At 35.7% G+C, this 15,893-nt stretch overlaps 2 protein-coding genes across 3 annotated transcripts in view; one reads left to right on the forward strand and one right to left on the reverse strand.

The window, feature by feature from the left end:
* The window catches only part of LOC136033564 (rab3 GTPase-activating protein catalytic subunit-like), a 424,515-nt gene that overhangs the window by 33,573 nt on the left and 375,049 nt on the right, over nt 1-15,893 (reverse strand). For both annotated transcript variants that reach the window (XM_065714323.1, XM_065714322.1), the window contains one exon: nt 15,365-15,502. In XM_065714323.1, the coding sequence (XP_065570395.1) occupies nt 15,365-15,502 (138 nt within the window). The remainder of the gene's footprint in view (nt 1-15,364; nt 15,503-15,893) is intronic.
* LOC136033558 (uncharacterized) lies at nt 634-14,307 on the forward strand. The gene is made up of 2 exons (XM_065714310.1): nt 634-805; nt 10,379-14,307. Exons 1-2 carry the CDS (start codon nt 763-765, stop codon nt 14,182-14,184), a joined length of 3,849 nt encoding a protein of 1,282 aa, XP_065570382.1. The 5' UTR covers nt 634-762; the 3' UTR covers nt 14,185-14,307.

Below are 15,893 nucleotides of genomic sequence, written 5' to 3' on the forward strand. Positions count from 1 at the left end.
AACTTCCGCAACATTTTATGCGCTCTTAGACTTTTTATAGGGTCGTAAAGATGACTAATTGGAGATGTTGCAATTAAAACCTAATCGTTTAAACTGTTTAAAAGAAGGCGTAACATATATTCTTCTTACATTAATTTTATTACTCGAAATTTATTATGAGGAAAGTGTAGCCCGCCATTGCACCTAAAATGGATTACCTTTGAAGCTGGTGAAATATACTTCTGAAGTTTCGATGTGGTGGACCACTTCACATGGAGTTAGAGTTCTTTTTCGTTCAGTTTAGAGGCGAGGAGAACTTGCTCTCCATGATCCTCTGCTCTCATGCAGAAATATTTTGAGGTGCTGTCAGAAAAGGTTTAATTTTGAATTTAATATTCACAATCCCCTACCTAGTAAAAAGCTTCAACAAACTTAAAGATAAATCTTTTTTTATTTCGATTAAGTCGTTTTCAAAAAATATAATTTAAGAAACTTCTCAGAAAAATTTCCATGTCAGTTTCATGGCTATTTTATAATTTGTTTTTGACAATTTGAGCTGCATTAATTCCGCAATCTGATACTTTTTTAAATTAATTTGATATTCGGTCAAGAACATAAAAATAAGGATTTATAAGAAAGGAAATTCTAAGTTAATGTTTGCGTGGGTAGCAATATGAGCAAAGCTACTTGAGAAGTCATATAATTTTACAAAATTGTTTTTCGGAGAAAAGTATAGGAACCATAGTTTTGTGTGATTCTAAATCATTTCTTGGTCAAGACACAATGAGGATACTCTTGTTCGCTTTACTATTTAGCAGCCTAGCGGGTATGTGTTTCTTATAATTTTTTTTTGCATTGCTCTAAATGTTTCAAAGAAAAATGAGAATATTATAAGGACACAGATGGACATACTATTTGGAATCGATACTTTTTCTTTTGAGTTGCTTTAATTTACTTATATTATTTTTGTTGTATTATTTTTTTCTGAAAATTAATTTAACTTTGGGGTTTCACAATCAAAATGTATCATCATAAAGAGGCAATGTTATAGTGTTGCCTATAGTAGAGGCCCATAGTTTTCATTGTATTATGTTGTTTTCCCAGAGTAACTTTGTACCGAAGGGGTCGTTATATAAAATTAAGAAGGGCTCATTTAATTTTAAATTGAAACTTCCAGTACTCTTTAACTTATGCTTTAAAGGTAAAAAATGATCAGAGGGCAACCAACTCACTCTTCCTTCAACGCCCTTTTCTCCCAAATGCAATCAATCAAAATTTTGAGATTGCCATTTTGTTCAAAATAGTACAAAAGTCAAGCGGCTATGCTTCCAGTGTTGACAAAATCCCCCAGAGACCTGGGTCAAGGGCTGTAAATTTTGCAAGTTGCCAATTGTTAACATAAAAGGTTTTTTATTGGAAAACGGGGTATTCGCTCTTTACTGAAAATTAAATAAAAAAACTAGTTTTTTTAACTGAAAGTAAGGAGCGGCATTAAAACTTAAAACGAACAGAAATTACTGGGATTATTAAAGGGGCTGTTCCCTTCTCAACGCCCCGCTCTTAACGCTAAAGTTTAACTCTTTTTCTCAATTATACTTTATTAAAAAGTAAAACGCTTTAGCGTAAAGAGCGGGGCGTTGAGAAGGGAACAGCCCCTTTCAGACACGGAGTAATTTCTATTCGTTTTAAGTTTTAATGTCGCTCCTTGCTGTCAGTAAAAAAAACTAGATTTTTTATTTAATTTCTGAACGTTTTTTAATTAAAACATGTTTGATTTTGGCTCTCCGCATATAAATTATTAAAATTAAATTTGCATATTAATTCTTTTTTTGACTAAATGGCTTTCTCTTAGTTATGATCAGACGATTTTGAGAAATAAGGGGCGGGGAAGGAGGCCTAGTTGCCCTCCAATTTTTCGCTTACTTAAAAAGGCAACTAGAACTTTTAATTTTTAACGAACGTTTTTATTGGTAAAAAACATACGGAACTTAAGAATTAACTTACGTAACAAACTTCTATATTCTTATATTTTTATTATGTATATGAGGGGGTTTGTCCCCTCATTGATACCTCGCTCTTTACATTAAAGCTTATGTTTTGTCCCAATTCTTTAAGAATGACCCCTGAATCAGAAAGGCCGTAGAATAAATAGTTGAAATTACTAAAAATACTTTAGCATAAAGAGCGTGGTATTTAGGAGGAGAAGAGCCCCTTATATGCGTAATAATATCCGTTTGTTTTAAGTTTTAATGCTACTCCTTACTTTCAATTGAAAAAGCTTTTTCAGGTTTATTTTTCAAATTTTTTTTTATAGCAATGCTAGAAAATCCTGCGCCCTTTTCACTGAATTTCTCTTCCCCAATGACATATTCCTCCAATGAAAGATCCTCCCACATAGCCAACTCCCCTCAACCCCCCCCCCAAACCAAAAATCTCCCTGAAAACGTCTGTACACTTCCCAATAGCCATAACTGTATGTAAACACTGGTCAAAGTTTGTAACTTGCAGCCCCTCCCCCGAGGAATGTGGGGGAGTAAGTCATCCCAAAAGATATAGTTATTATAATTTTCGACTATGCTGAACAGAATGGCTATCTCAAAATTTTTATCCGTTGACTTTAGGAAAAAAATGAGCGTGGGAGGGGGCCTAGGTGCCCACCAGTTTTTTCGGTCACTTAAAAACGGCACTAGAACTTTTCATTTCCGTTAGAATGAGCCCTCTTGTGACATTCTAGGACCACTTGGTCGATACGATGACCCCTGGGAAAAAAATAATAAACACGCACCCGTGATCTATCTTCTGGCAAAAAATACGAAATTCCACATTTTGTAGATAGGAGCTAGAAATTTTGTAATAGATATGCTGATACGCTGAATGCGATGTTGGGATTTTCGTTAAGATTTTATAACTTTCGTTAAGATTGTATGACTTTTAGGGGGTGTTTCCCTCTATTTTGCAAAATAAGGCAAATTTTCTCAGGCTCTTAACTTTTGATGACAAAGACTAAATTTGATGAAACTTATACATTTAAAATCAGCATGAAAATTCGATTCTTTTGATGTATCTTTTAGTATTAAAATTTCGTTTTTTAGAGCTTTGTTTGCTATTGAGCCGGGTCACTCCTTACTACAGTTCGTTACCACGAGCTGTTTGATGAATTGCATCACACATATTTCTTTAATATTACGAAAATTGAAAAAATCAAAATTCTGATGAAAGCCGAGTTTCCAGAAATTAATATTATTATGTATCAAAATATACATTCATTAATTCTTTTCAATCATCTTGATTGTAATAGTGATTTATTTTTTGTTTGTCGTCAATGTTTAGAAAAATAAAAGCATACTGACGTGAGCTGTTGCGAATAAAACACAAGTGATACATTAGGCTTAGACTTTCACGGCTACAGGATGGGGAGGGGGCATCAATCAAACCCCTGTTTGCAGTGGTTTTCGTTTGTTTGAAGTTTGACCTTTAAGTCAAAGACTTCAAAATTAAACTTTTGCTTTAAGTTGAATACTCACTTCAATTTTTACACGTTCAAATGTTTATTTATTCATTTGTATTACTACCTGCTATCTATATGTTTGCTACAGTGGTTTATTTAATTTCTCTTTGTTTTGGTTTCTTTTATTAATTAATAATAATTTTGGTCATTTGACTTTGAATTATTATATGAATTTATTTGTGCTGGGTTTAAGTTTACATAAAACTTAACTTTTCTTTGAAAAACTTATTTTTAAGGACTTTTTAAATTAATTTATAAAATGGACAGAGGCCTTGCTGTAACTCATACTAATAAGTTACTTTATGTCCGATAATAATCCTGATTATATCTGAAAATAAGTAAATTCGTTAAGTACTTTAGTGGTAATATGATGGACAGATAATTGTCTCTAGCTAGGGAACAAGGGAACAATTATTTCCCTTAGGTGCACTATAAACATCTAACTAGGCAATTGCCAGTCTGTCCTAGTTTTTCTTATATTATCCAACTAGGCAAATAAATAAATTCTCTAAGTATTTTGGAAGTAATATGCTTGACAGATAATCATTTCTAGCTAGACAATTATCTCCTTTAGGTTTCCTGTATGATATAAATTGACCGATATGTAGGGGCTCCCCCTAGCCACTCAGCGTATCCCTGGGTGGCGATACGAAGACACCTTACAGCTATGTATGATAGCTCCATAAGAAACACGGACCACGGGGGACCTTGTCCTTTGGGGTCCATAATAAAAAATGGGACACCCTCACCCGGGGCCGTAAATATAAGTGGAGGAGGAAGAAGGTCCCCAAAATTTACACTCAACAGGGTCCACTAGTGTGTGCACACATCTCTTGAGTTAAAGAGCTTCTCCCAGTAACGGGTTAAATTCTATGGTGATGCAGAACACAACTGTGGGAGGATCTTCTATAGGAGAACAATTGCAACAGGACGTAAGACCCAGATTTATGGACAATGGCTTATGCAAAGGGCTGCCTCAACCCTTTCGGAGCAACGGCAAGACTGAAGACCTTGCAGTCAACTCTATCCCTACTTAAGGAGTGGTGCTGCTCGAGGGAATTGTAACCTAGCAAACGACACAGCATTCGTACGGAAATCTAACTAGTAGATAATTCTTCTAGGTATAGTCTGTTTTGGTGGACATTTCCAGTCAGGAGAACTTATTCTTAGCTAAACTGTGGGCTACCTCCCCGTTGTAGCATAATATTTTTTTTTGGCATGGATATATAATGAGCCGGAGGTAACAAGCTTGAGACTGTCTATGCATGATTTCAATTCTTGCTAATAGAAGAGTATCTCCAAGTGCTGAAAACCATGTTGTGACCAAGGTGAGGCCAGGATTGCACAAAGCCTCTATTCATATTGAAGGTACCAGGGACTTTCTGCTGCCTGGTTCTAAGCCGGCTTAAGTGCTTTAATGTAGAGTTGGGAAGATGTTTTGGTCCCCGTCCTGCACTGGTATCAGGGACCTTTGCTATTCCTAAGGCCAAAACAATTTAAATGATTTAAAGAACATGAAAATTGGAACTTCGAATGTTACGACGTTAAAAAATGACCATCCTATCGACACTTTGACTGAGGAACTCAGAAGACTCGAACTTGACTTATTAGGAGTTTCAGAGACTCATATCCCCGGGATAGGAAGCATGAAGTTAGGTAATATAGAATTTGTTTACTCAGGCAGGAATGATGGGGTACATAGACAGGGAGTAGAGCTCATGATGAATAAGGAAGCTGCTAAGTCTTGTTTAGGCTGTGAAAATATCAATAATAGAATAATAATTGCTCATTTTAGGACTAAAAAGTTAAGGGTATCAGTTATAGCAGTATATTCCCCTGTGGAACAAACTGATGGACATTTTAATGACTCAGATAAATTTTACTTACAGTTACAGGAGTAAATAGACAGGGTCTAATGTACAGATATGGTGTTGCCTAGGTTGGTAGAGATAGGGAAATACGGTTTCCTAAACTAGGTATATTTGGTAAAGGAAAAGTAAACAGTAATGGCTACAGACTTTTGTACTTTTGTAGGTATTACAATCTAGTAATAACCAATACAGTGTTTGGTCATAAAATGACCCATAGGTTAACATGGTATTCACATGATGACAAAAACAAGCAAACCTTATTGATTATGCTACAGTAAACCGAAGACTGATAGGATCAGTCTTCACAAGGTCTACTTACATTGGCCTCTTTACAAAGCTTCTATTCATATTGGAGGTCCCAGAGACTTCTTGCTGTCCGATTCTAAGCCGACTTAAGTGCTTCTGTGTAAACTTGCGTAAACCTCACTTAATATATTATTGTAAACCAAAGACTGGTAGAATCAGTACAAGATACTAAGGTACATAGGACTGCTGTTATTGGTGTTAAAAGTAATGATCATCATCTAGTAGTGTCTAGGGTTAATTTAAAGCTGAAATTTTGAAAGAATAGCTATCTCCCGGAAGATTACGATGTTGATAGACTCCAAGATGTAATTTTTGAGAAACCCTCCAGGGACAGTTGGGTATTAAACTAGAGAGTTTAAAATTTGACAATGTGGAAGATGGATGGAATAATTTTAGGAACAGTTTGCTAAGTTGCTGATGGTGTCTTACGGAAGAGAGTTAAGAGTGCAGTTAGAAATCTTAGTGAAAAAGCTCTATGTTTAACAGACACAAAAAGGGGCTTGTTCAAGAATTATCTGAGCGATAGATCATATGAAAACAGAAGGAATTTAAAAAAAAAGTGGAGAAACTATTGAATTACCAACTAAGGAGGTGTAAAGTGCAGGCCATAGATAAAATTGCCGAGGATATGGTAGATGCAACAAGACGGCATAATAGTAAAATACTGTACTGGCATCTTAATAAATTGAGAGGGAGTAGTCGATCCGGAATTGTCCCAGTCATAGATAGGAACGGGGTTGCAATTAGTGATAAGGACAGAGTTATGAAAGATGGGTAGAACATTTTGATTTTTTGGTAAATCGAGATAGAGTTGCAGGAAAAGATATGGAGGAAAATGAAAAAGTTTGCGATTCCTTGGATGTGAAGGAAAATTTGTTTTGTGAAGAAAATTTAGCGAAAGTGTTGAAAGAATTAAACTATTATAAGGCCAGGTGCTAATACTGTGGTATATGAATTTCTTATATATGATAGCTCTGAGGTTAGAAATAGGTTACTGAAGATCATGAATATGATTTTTAAAAAGCGGAAGTACCTAGTGATTTTAGAAAAACTTTAATTAAACCTGTGTATAAGAAAGGTGATAGGAGTGAGTGTGGTAACTATCGAGGCATAAGTCTGGTCTCCGTAAGTAGCAAATTACTTAGCAATATGGTACTTTTTAGATTGATAGATGCTGTAGACAAAGTTATAAAAGAAGAAAAGCGTAGTTTTATAAAAAATAGAGGTTGTGCCAACCAAATTTTGAATCTAAAGTTAATAATTAAGAAGCGCCTGACTTATCAAACATCTTTTGTCCTCAGTTTTATAGATTATGAGAGAGCTATCGATTCTGTTGATAGAAGAGCTTTAGCGAAGATCTTATCATTGCATGGTATACCAGACAAATACATGAAAATGATTAGTATTATGTACGAGAATAATACTGCTTCACTCCAGGTAAGAAATGAGGTTAGCAGCTGGTTTCGTATTAAATCAGGTGTTAAGCAGGATCACGTTCGATCCCCCTTTATATGGATCATTTTGTTGGATTTGATTTTAAGGAGCACAGGAAAGGCAATGGGAACACATGGAATCAAATAGAGAGAAATCTCCTGGACTTTGATCATGCTGATGATTTAAGAATCGTAGATAAAAGTTTGAGCCAAATGGAAGAGGTTTTAGAGGTTTTGCAAATTTATGTAGCTAGAATAGGTTTAACATTTAATGTCAAGAAGACTAAGTCACTTAGGTTAGTAATAATTGAACATGAAAACGTGACGCTGGGTGACGAAAATATTTATCAGGTCGACAGCTTCAATTACCTTGATAGTATCAAACAATTCGTGGTAACGAACTGAATTGAGAGAAAGAGTCAAACTTTAGCGTGTAGAGCGGGACGTTGAGAAGGGAACAGCTCCTCTCATACACGGAGTAATTCCTGTTCGTTTTAAGTGTTAATGTCGCTCCTTACTTTGAGTTAAAAAAAAACTAGTTTTTTTATTTATTTAATTGTTAGTGAAGGCGGTGGGAGCAGCGAACATGTTAAAAACAGAATAGCCAAGGCTCAGTGTGTATTTTCACAGTAAAAACAAATTGGTAAAATAGGAAGACAAGTGTTCAAATCAAGATTAGAATTTTGGAAACTGCAGTGATGACAGGTATTGCACTGAAGCATGGGCGCTCCGAAAACCGGATGAAGATTTACCAGATGTTTCCAAGAGAAATTGTCTACGGATTGTTCTGGGTACCTGGCTGACTGACCGTATTTCAGAAACACTAGGCTGTACGAAAAGTATGGCTTAATCCCGCTTTCTAAGTTCGTAATGAGAGAAAAGTTAAGATGGCTAGGGCAAGTTTTGCGGACGATGGAGCAGACTGCCAAAAATTATTCTTTTCGGCCAACCGTTTAGGGCTAAAAAAAAAACCAGGTCGTTCGTGGTTGGGGTAGGAGGATGTCACAAAGAAAGATTCAAAGGAAATGAGAACTTCCTGGGAGGGTGTAAAGAGGGAGCCTTTGAATAAATTTAGGATAGAGGAGAAGCGTGCGTAGCTTTGTCTGTCTCATTCAGCTTGGCGCTGCGGTGAGTTTTTAGTAGTAGTAATAACCCTGAAATGGAACTTTGACTAGCGATGGCATATGAAGGTGATATGTACTATTATTATTATTATTACTATTATTATTATTGTTACTAATATTATCTTTTTTTCAAATTAGTATTTACACTAGCACCTTTGCATCTGAAGAACTAATATCTCAGGGCTGGATAAAATTTGTATTTCTGAAGCAACAAATACTTTTATGTATTGTATACGATATTGTATACAATATATCGTAAATATCGTATATTGTATACGATATTTTACGCAGAATTTCAAAATAGGAGATTATTCTAGGGTGAAGCTCATTTTGAGTGCATTTTAGGCTAATATTTAAGTGACATTTCTTTGTTTTGTACTGTTTTCAGTTTATGATTTGCAGAGAGAAGTAACAGCTTACTTCATATGCTACTTGATGGCTTAGCAAAAGAAATTATGTTTATTGAGCGTCCATGTTTTACAAATTTTAATTACATTGCCGAAAATACATCAATTTTTGTAAAAAGAAAAATACTTTCTCATTTATAAGTGGACATTCTTAAAACCCTGGAAAAGAACACTCTGGCGCTTTAATGGCGTTTAGAAAGCGTTTAAGTGACGTTTGGAAAGCAGCAAAATTAAAAAAAAGTATTCTTGGCATAAAAACTGCTTCAATAAAAGATATATGGTCATACTGTCACAACACATAATGGGGTTTTACAACCCCCTTAGTGATACCTTTAGTATAAAGGTATCAGAACGCCTTGTAACGCCTATATTATAAAGTTAATATAAACTTTATACTCTAGTATACATTTAAAAGGATCTTGAAGTATCCAGGATATTGGAGTAAAATATTTTTTTTACCCTTGGACAAACTTTTGGTCTGTGGACCCATAGTACAGTTTTATAAGAATTTTCTCTTAATCATTTCAATGTCGTTTTCAAAGCAGTATCTCATTTCTGTCAGCGTTGCCAGGTTGAACCATGAAAACAGATAAGCCTGACTAATTATTTAGATTTGGCAAGCTTTTGGTCCATAAATTTTAAAAGCATTAGCCGTCTGTTAAATCCCAAAGACAAATACTGTCTCATAGAAAATCTATGCCTTTTTAAGTTAATTGGTTATATGTACTCAATCTTACCTCTATAGGCCATATCCGATATTTTCATATGTTTGAAGCAATTGCAAAACACTGTTTGCTCAGCTATTCTCAAAGGGAGCATTGGTTGAATAATTGAAATCAGCAAGGTAGAAAAGTGGATGAGCACTTATTCCATTGCCACCCCCCCCCCCCCTTTGAATGTGGCTCAGTAAAAGATTACTGACATTTATCTCTAAAGTTTGAAATCGTCGGATACGACTTTTTAGGAGCAAATGTGTACCTAAAATAAATGAATCCTTATTTATGTTTTTTCCTTTTTTCAGGCAAGGCTGCAGCGGGATTAGCTTTATTTTTACAATACCTTACACTTGCCGACTCTTTTGAATTGAATTTTCAAATTTGAACTACAATGTGGACGGGAAATATCCCTCTAAGACATTTTTAAAAGAAGCTAATTTATTTTTCGATCAAAATCTGTTATTTTAGCTCGACGCTGAGCTGCTTACCTTACATTATAAGTTTAAATTCTGAGTTTGAAATAGTATATGCACAACAGATATTCTTTTTAAATATTTTGAAAAGAAACTATTTTGTTTTCAAAACTAAAGCCAGTAGATTTGGTTGATAATGGGCTGCTTATCATCGGCTTTAGTTTTAAATTTTGGACTTGAACAAAAATGTGCCCCAAAGAAGAAACCAATAAGTATCGAAAAAGAGATGCTTTGTTTTTGAAACCAAAACCGGTTTCCTTTCGATTACCAAAACTTAGAAAAATTTCAATTTTCACAACCCTCGCTAACAATTTGACACATTATTCACTCTTAACAAAACTAGCATCCGCTTCTGTCGGAGGATAGATGTAGACTACGAAAAACTGTGCCGCATATTATCTTATGAGGATCAGAAACTTACTCAATAGACCAGTACAATCAGAAAATGTTCGCGTCACAACCATTGTTAGAAATTAAAATTAGTGATTGGCTTGGAGATACTGACTTTCTAGGAAGATGGTAACCACGTCTTACTCCTCATTATTATTTTTTTTTTTTCAGTTGCACATTGTCAACACAGAAGTTTCAATTTGAGTTCTATTGATGAACTGTCAACAACGCCTCTGAAGAAAGAAACACCAAACTACAACCAAACTCGAGTGTTCATCTGCCGAAGATGCCCAAAGAACCCATTTTGGCAAAAAAGAAACGCCGTTCCCATTGTAGAGAAGAGGTTCCACTTCAGTAATAATGCTTCTAGTGCCAATGTAAATAAAAAAGTCTCAACCTATGTCCTTCAACAAAATTTTCACAAGAACTTCAGTACTAATGCTTCTAGTGCCAATGCACCCAAAAAAGAGTCAACCTATGTCCTTCGCCAACATTTTCACAAGAACTTCAGTACTAATGCTTCTAGTGCCAATGCACCCAAAAAAGAATCAACCGATATCCTTCAGCAACATTTTCACAACAACTTCAGTACTAATGCTTCTGGTGCCAATACACCCAAAAAAGTTTCAACCTATGTCCTTCAACAACATTTTCACAAGAATTTCAGTACTAATGCTTCTGGTGCCAATGCACCCAAAAAAGAGTCAACCTATGTCCTTCAACAACATTTTCACAAGAACTTCAGTACTAATGCTTCTAGTGCCAATGCACCCAAAAAAGAGTCAACCTATGTCCTTCGACAACATTTTGACAAGAACTTCAGTACTAATGCTTCTGGTGCCAATGCACCCAAAAAAGAGTCAACCTATGTCCTTCAACAACATTTTCACAAGAACTTCAGTACTAATGCTTCTAGTGCCAATGCACCCAAAAAAAAGTCAACCTATGTCCTTCGACAGCATTTTTCCAAGAACTTTAGTACTAATGCTTCTAGTGCCAATGCACCCAAAAAAGAGTCAACCTATGTCCTTCGACAACATTTTGACAAGAACTTCAGTACTAATGCTTCTGGTGCCAATGCACCCAAAAAAGAGTCAACCTATGTCCTTCAACAACATTTTCACAAGAACTTCAGTACTAATGCTTCTAGTGCCAATGCACCCAAAAAAGAGTCAACCTATGTCCTTCGCCAACATTTTCACAAGAACTTCAGTACTAATGCTTCTAGAGCCAATGCACCCAAAAAAGAGTCAACCTATGTCCTTCGCCAACATTTTCACAAGAACTTCAGTACTAATGCTTCTAGTGTCAATGCACCCAAAAAAGAATCAATCGATGTCCTTCAGCAACATTTTCACAACAACTTCAGTACTAATGCTTCTGGTGCCAATGCACCCAAAAAAGTGTCAACCTATGTCCTTCAACAACATTTTCACAAGAATTTCAGTACTAATGCTTCTGGTGTCAATGCACCCAAAAAAGAATCAATCGATGTCCTTCAGCAACATTTTCACAACAACTTCAGTACTAATGCTTCTGGTGCCAATGCACCCAAAAAAGTGTCAACCTATGTCCTTCGCCAACATTTTCACAAGAACTTCAGTACTAATGCTTCTAGTGTCAATGCACCCAAAAAAGAATCAATCGATGTCCTTCAGCAACATTTTCACAACAACTTCAGTACTAATGCTTCTGGTGCCAATGCACCCAAAAAAGTGTCAACCTATGTCCTTCGCCAACATTTTCACAAGAACTTCAGTACTAATGCTTCTAGAGCCAATGCACCCAAAAAAGAGTCAACCTATGTCCTTCGCCAACATTTTCACAAGAACTTCAGTACTAATGCTTCTAGTGTCAATGCACCCAAAAAAGAATCAATCGATGTCCTTCAGCAACATTTTCACAACAACTTCAGTACTAATACTTCTGGTGCCAATGCACCCAAAAAAGTGTCAACCAATGTCCTTCAACAGCACTTTCCCAAGAACTTCACTACTAATGCTTCTAGTGCCAATGCAACCAAAAACGAATCAACCTATGTACTTCGACAACATTTTCACAAGAACTTCAGTACTAATGCTTTTAGTGCCAATGCAACCAAAAAAGAATCAATCGATGTCCTTCAGCAACATTTTCACAACAACTTCAGTACTAATGCTTCTGGTGCCAATGCACCCAAAAAAGTGTCAACCAATGTCCTTCAACAGCACTTTCCCAAGAACTTCACTACTAATGCTTCTAGTGCCAATGCAACCAAAAACGAATCAACCTATGTACTTCGACAACATTTTCACAAGAACTTCAGTACTAATGCTTCTAGTGTCAATGCACCCAAAAAAGAATCAATCGATGTCCTTCAACAACATTTTCACAAGAACTTCAGCACTAATGCTTTTAGTGCCAATGCAACCAAAACAGAGTCAACCAATGTCCTTCAACAGCACTTTCCCAAGAACTTCACTACTAATGCTTCTAGTGCCAATGCAACCAAAAACGAATCAACCTATGTACTTCGACAACATTTTCACAAGAACTTCAGTACTAATGCTTTTAGTGCCAATGCAACCAAAAAAGAGTCAACCTATGTTCTTCGACAACTTTTTCACAAGAACTTCAGTACTGATGCTCCTAGTGCCAATGCAACCAAAAAAGATTCAACCTATGACCTTCGACAACATTTTGACAAGAACTTCAGTACTAATGCTTCTAGTGCCAATGCACCCAAAAAAGAGTCAACCTATGTCCTCCAGCAACATTTTCACAAGAACTTCAGTACTAATGCTTCTAGTGCCAATGCACCCAAAAAAGAGTCAACCTATGTCCTCCAGCAACATTTTCACAAGAACTTCAGTACTAATGCTTCTAGTGCCAATGCACCCAAAAAAGAGTCAACCTATGTCCTCCAGCAACATTTTCACAAGAACTTCAGTACTAATGCTTCTAGTGCCAATGCAACCAAAAAAGAATCAACCTATGTACTTCGACAACTTTTTCACAAGAACTTCAGTACTAATGCTTCTAGTGCCAATGCAACCAAAAAAGAGTCAACCTATGTTCTTCGACAACTTTTTCACAAGAACTTCAGTACTGATGCTCCTAGTGCCAATGCAACCAAAAAAGATTCAACCTATGACCTTCGACAACATTTTGACAAGAACTTCAGTACTAATGCTTCTAGTGCCAATGCACCCAAAAAAGAGTCAACCGATGTCCTTCAGCAACATTTTCACAACAACTTCAGTACTAATGCTTCTGGTGCCAATGCACCCAAAAAAGTGTCAACCTATGTCCTTCAACAGCGTTTTCAAAAGAACTTCAGTACTAATGCTTCTAGTGCCAACGCAACCAAAAAAGAGTCAACCTATGTTCTTCGACAACTTTTTCACAAGAACTTCAGTACTAATGCTCCTAGTGCCAATGCAACCAAAAAAGATTCAACCTATGACCTTCGACAACATTTTGACAAGAACTTCAGTACTAATACTTCTAGTGCCAATGCACCCAAAAAAGAGTCAACCGATGTCCTTCAGCAACATTTTCACAAGAACTTCAGTACTAATGCTTCTAGTGCCAATGCACCCAAAAAAGAGTCAACCGATGTCCTTCAGCAACATTTTCACAAGAACTTCAGTACTAATGCTTCTAGTGCCAATAAACCTAAAGAAGAGTCAACCTATGACCTTCAACAATATTTTCGCAAGACGTCAGATCCAAATTTTGACTTAGATGTTTCTGGGAAGGATGATTCAGATATATCTCCTGAACCAGCAAGGTGGACTGACGCCTCTGATGCTACTGTTTCAATCACGGAACCGCCACTGCTACCACATCAAAAATCAACAGAAACCTTAAAACAATTTATTCCTCAGAATTTTAGTTCATATTCTTCTGGTAATGAATCTCAAACACTGCCACTAGATGAAGAATCAAGCAACATCCGTCGACAATATCCAAGGGCGCAAATACTGGCACCGTAAACAGTAGTTCTGCTTTCAAAGCAATGTCCCCTTATTAATTGTGAGACATGGGTCAAGCTATACATTGCATGTCTTTTATTTTGGGTAATGGTATATATTTATTAAATTACTTGTTTGTACCTACTTTTTGTTTTACAACTAATTATAGAAAATGTTATTCTTAATAGTTTTTTCTGCACTATGGCCTTTTTTGTACAATCGGCCTTTTTTCTTTTTAGAGAAGCCACTCCTTACGTAAAAAATAATTTAAAAATCCAAAAAAAAACTCGGCTATATCGTGTTGATTGAGCATGAATATATTGTATTGATTGAGGGGTTACTAGTATTAAATTACTAGTAACCACAATTTTGAGGGATACTAGAGCAGGAATGTTTATAGAAGCAGGATATGGGTCATATTTTATATTTAATTTCTTTATTTGTTTCACTTTTGTGTCTCTTTCGTTGAGTACACTTTTATTCTACTAAAGGTTCAGCAGGGCCAATTTTGAGTCTAGTCTAGGCAAATTTTAGGAAACACAAAATAGGGGAATTCCTTGAAAAAAAAATAATCTGAAAACATAAAGAATCATGATATTGAGTTATTAAACAAAAAAAAAGTTTTTTTTAACCCAAAAGTAAGGATCAACATTAAAACTTAAACGAACAGAAATTAGTACGATGTGGGGATGACAACCCCTTCCAATACATCCCTATTCACACTAAAAATACTTTAACTAAAAAACGAAGCAATTAAGTAACATCCCACCACTAAAAATTCCCCCCCCAAAAAAAATTCACCTCCCTAAAAATTTATGTTTACTTCCCAATAACAGATGTTATCTGTAAGCAATAGGCAATAGGCTTTTCTTATCCGAATTAAATGAAAAAAAAAGTTTTTTTAACTGAAAGTAAGGAAAGACACTAAAACTTAAAACGAACAGAAATTATTCCGTATATGAAAGGTGCTATTCCCTCCTCAACGCCTTGTTTATACACAAAAGTTAGACTCTTTGTCACAGCTCTCCTTTTCAAAACAACAAACAGTTTAGCGTAAAGAGTGAGGCGTTGAGGAGGGGACACTCCTTTTTATATATGGAATAATTTATGTTTAATTTAAGTTTTAATGCTGCTCCTTACTTTCTAAACTTGTTTTTTTTATTTAATAACCTTTAGACACGGTATTTATTCCTAGAATTACCTTGAAAGCCTCCATATCTGCCTTCAAAATTATTGACATCAATTTTGCTCTGATTTGGGAGCTGTGAGCATCTTCTCCGAGTTCTAGTAGGTTAGAGGTATGCTCTTCAATCACATCATCAGTCATGGGGGGCATTTCCTAAAGAACAATTTGTACAGTTAAAATATGCGCAATATGATAGCTAGAAGATCAGTTTTTTTCTCTGGTTTATAAGCTAACACATAAAAAAAAGTTTCATGATTTTTGAAAAGTTTGATTTTTGAAAAATTTGAAAAGTTTCAAATTTTGCCATGAGTACTGGCAAAATTTTTTGTAGCGGGTGAAATGACAAGGATGAGCAGTAAACTATTGATACGCTATTTTGTTACAACCATATTATCAATAGAACTATCGATACGCGATATCGATATTATCGATATCGATACGATATTTTGAGAGATCTGTTTGGGGAATTCAGGGTTTTGTAACATGGAGCAGCACCAAAAAGAGCCGAAAACCTAGTATTCCTTATCTACTGACTATTCCATAA

Source organism: Artemia franciscana, chromosome 12 (assembly GCF_032884065.1).
Source record: "Artemia franciscana chromosome 12, ASM3288406v1, whole genome shotgun sequence".
NCBI classification, from domain to species: domain Eukaryota; kingdom Metazoa; phylum Arthropoda; class Branchiopoda; order Anostraca; family Artemiidae; genus Artemia; species Artemia franciscana.

Excerpts from the sequence above, each read along its gene's own strand:
- LOC136033558 (XM_065714310.1), top strand. The coding sequence starts at position 763 with ATGAGGATACTCTTGTTCGCTTTACTATTTAGCAGCCTAGCGG. Across the intron at positions 806-10,378 it reads ACTATTTAGCAGCCTAGCGG|TTGCACATTGTCAACACAGA; the intron begins GTATGTGTTTCT and ends TTTTTTTTTCAG.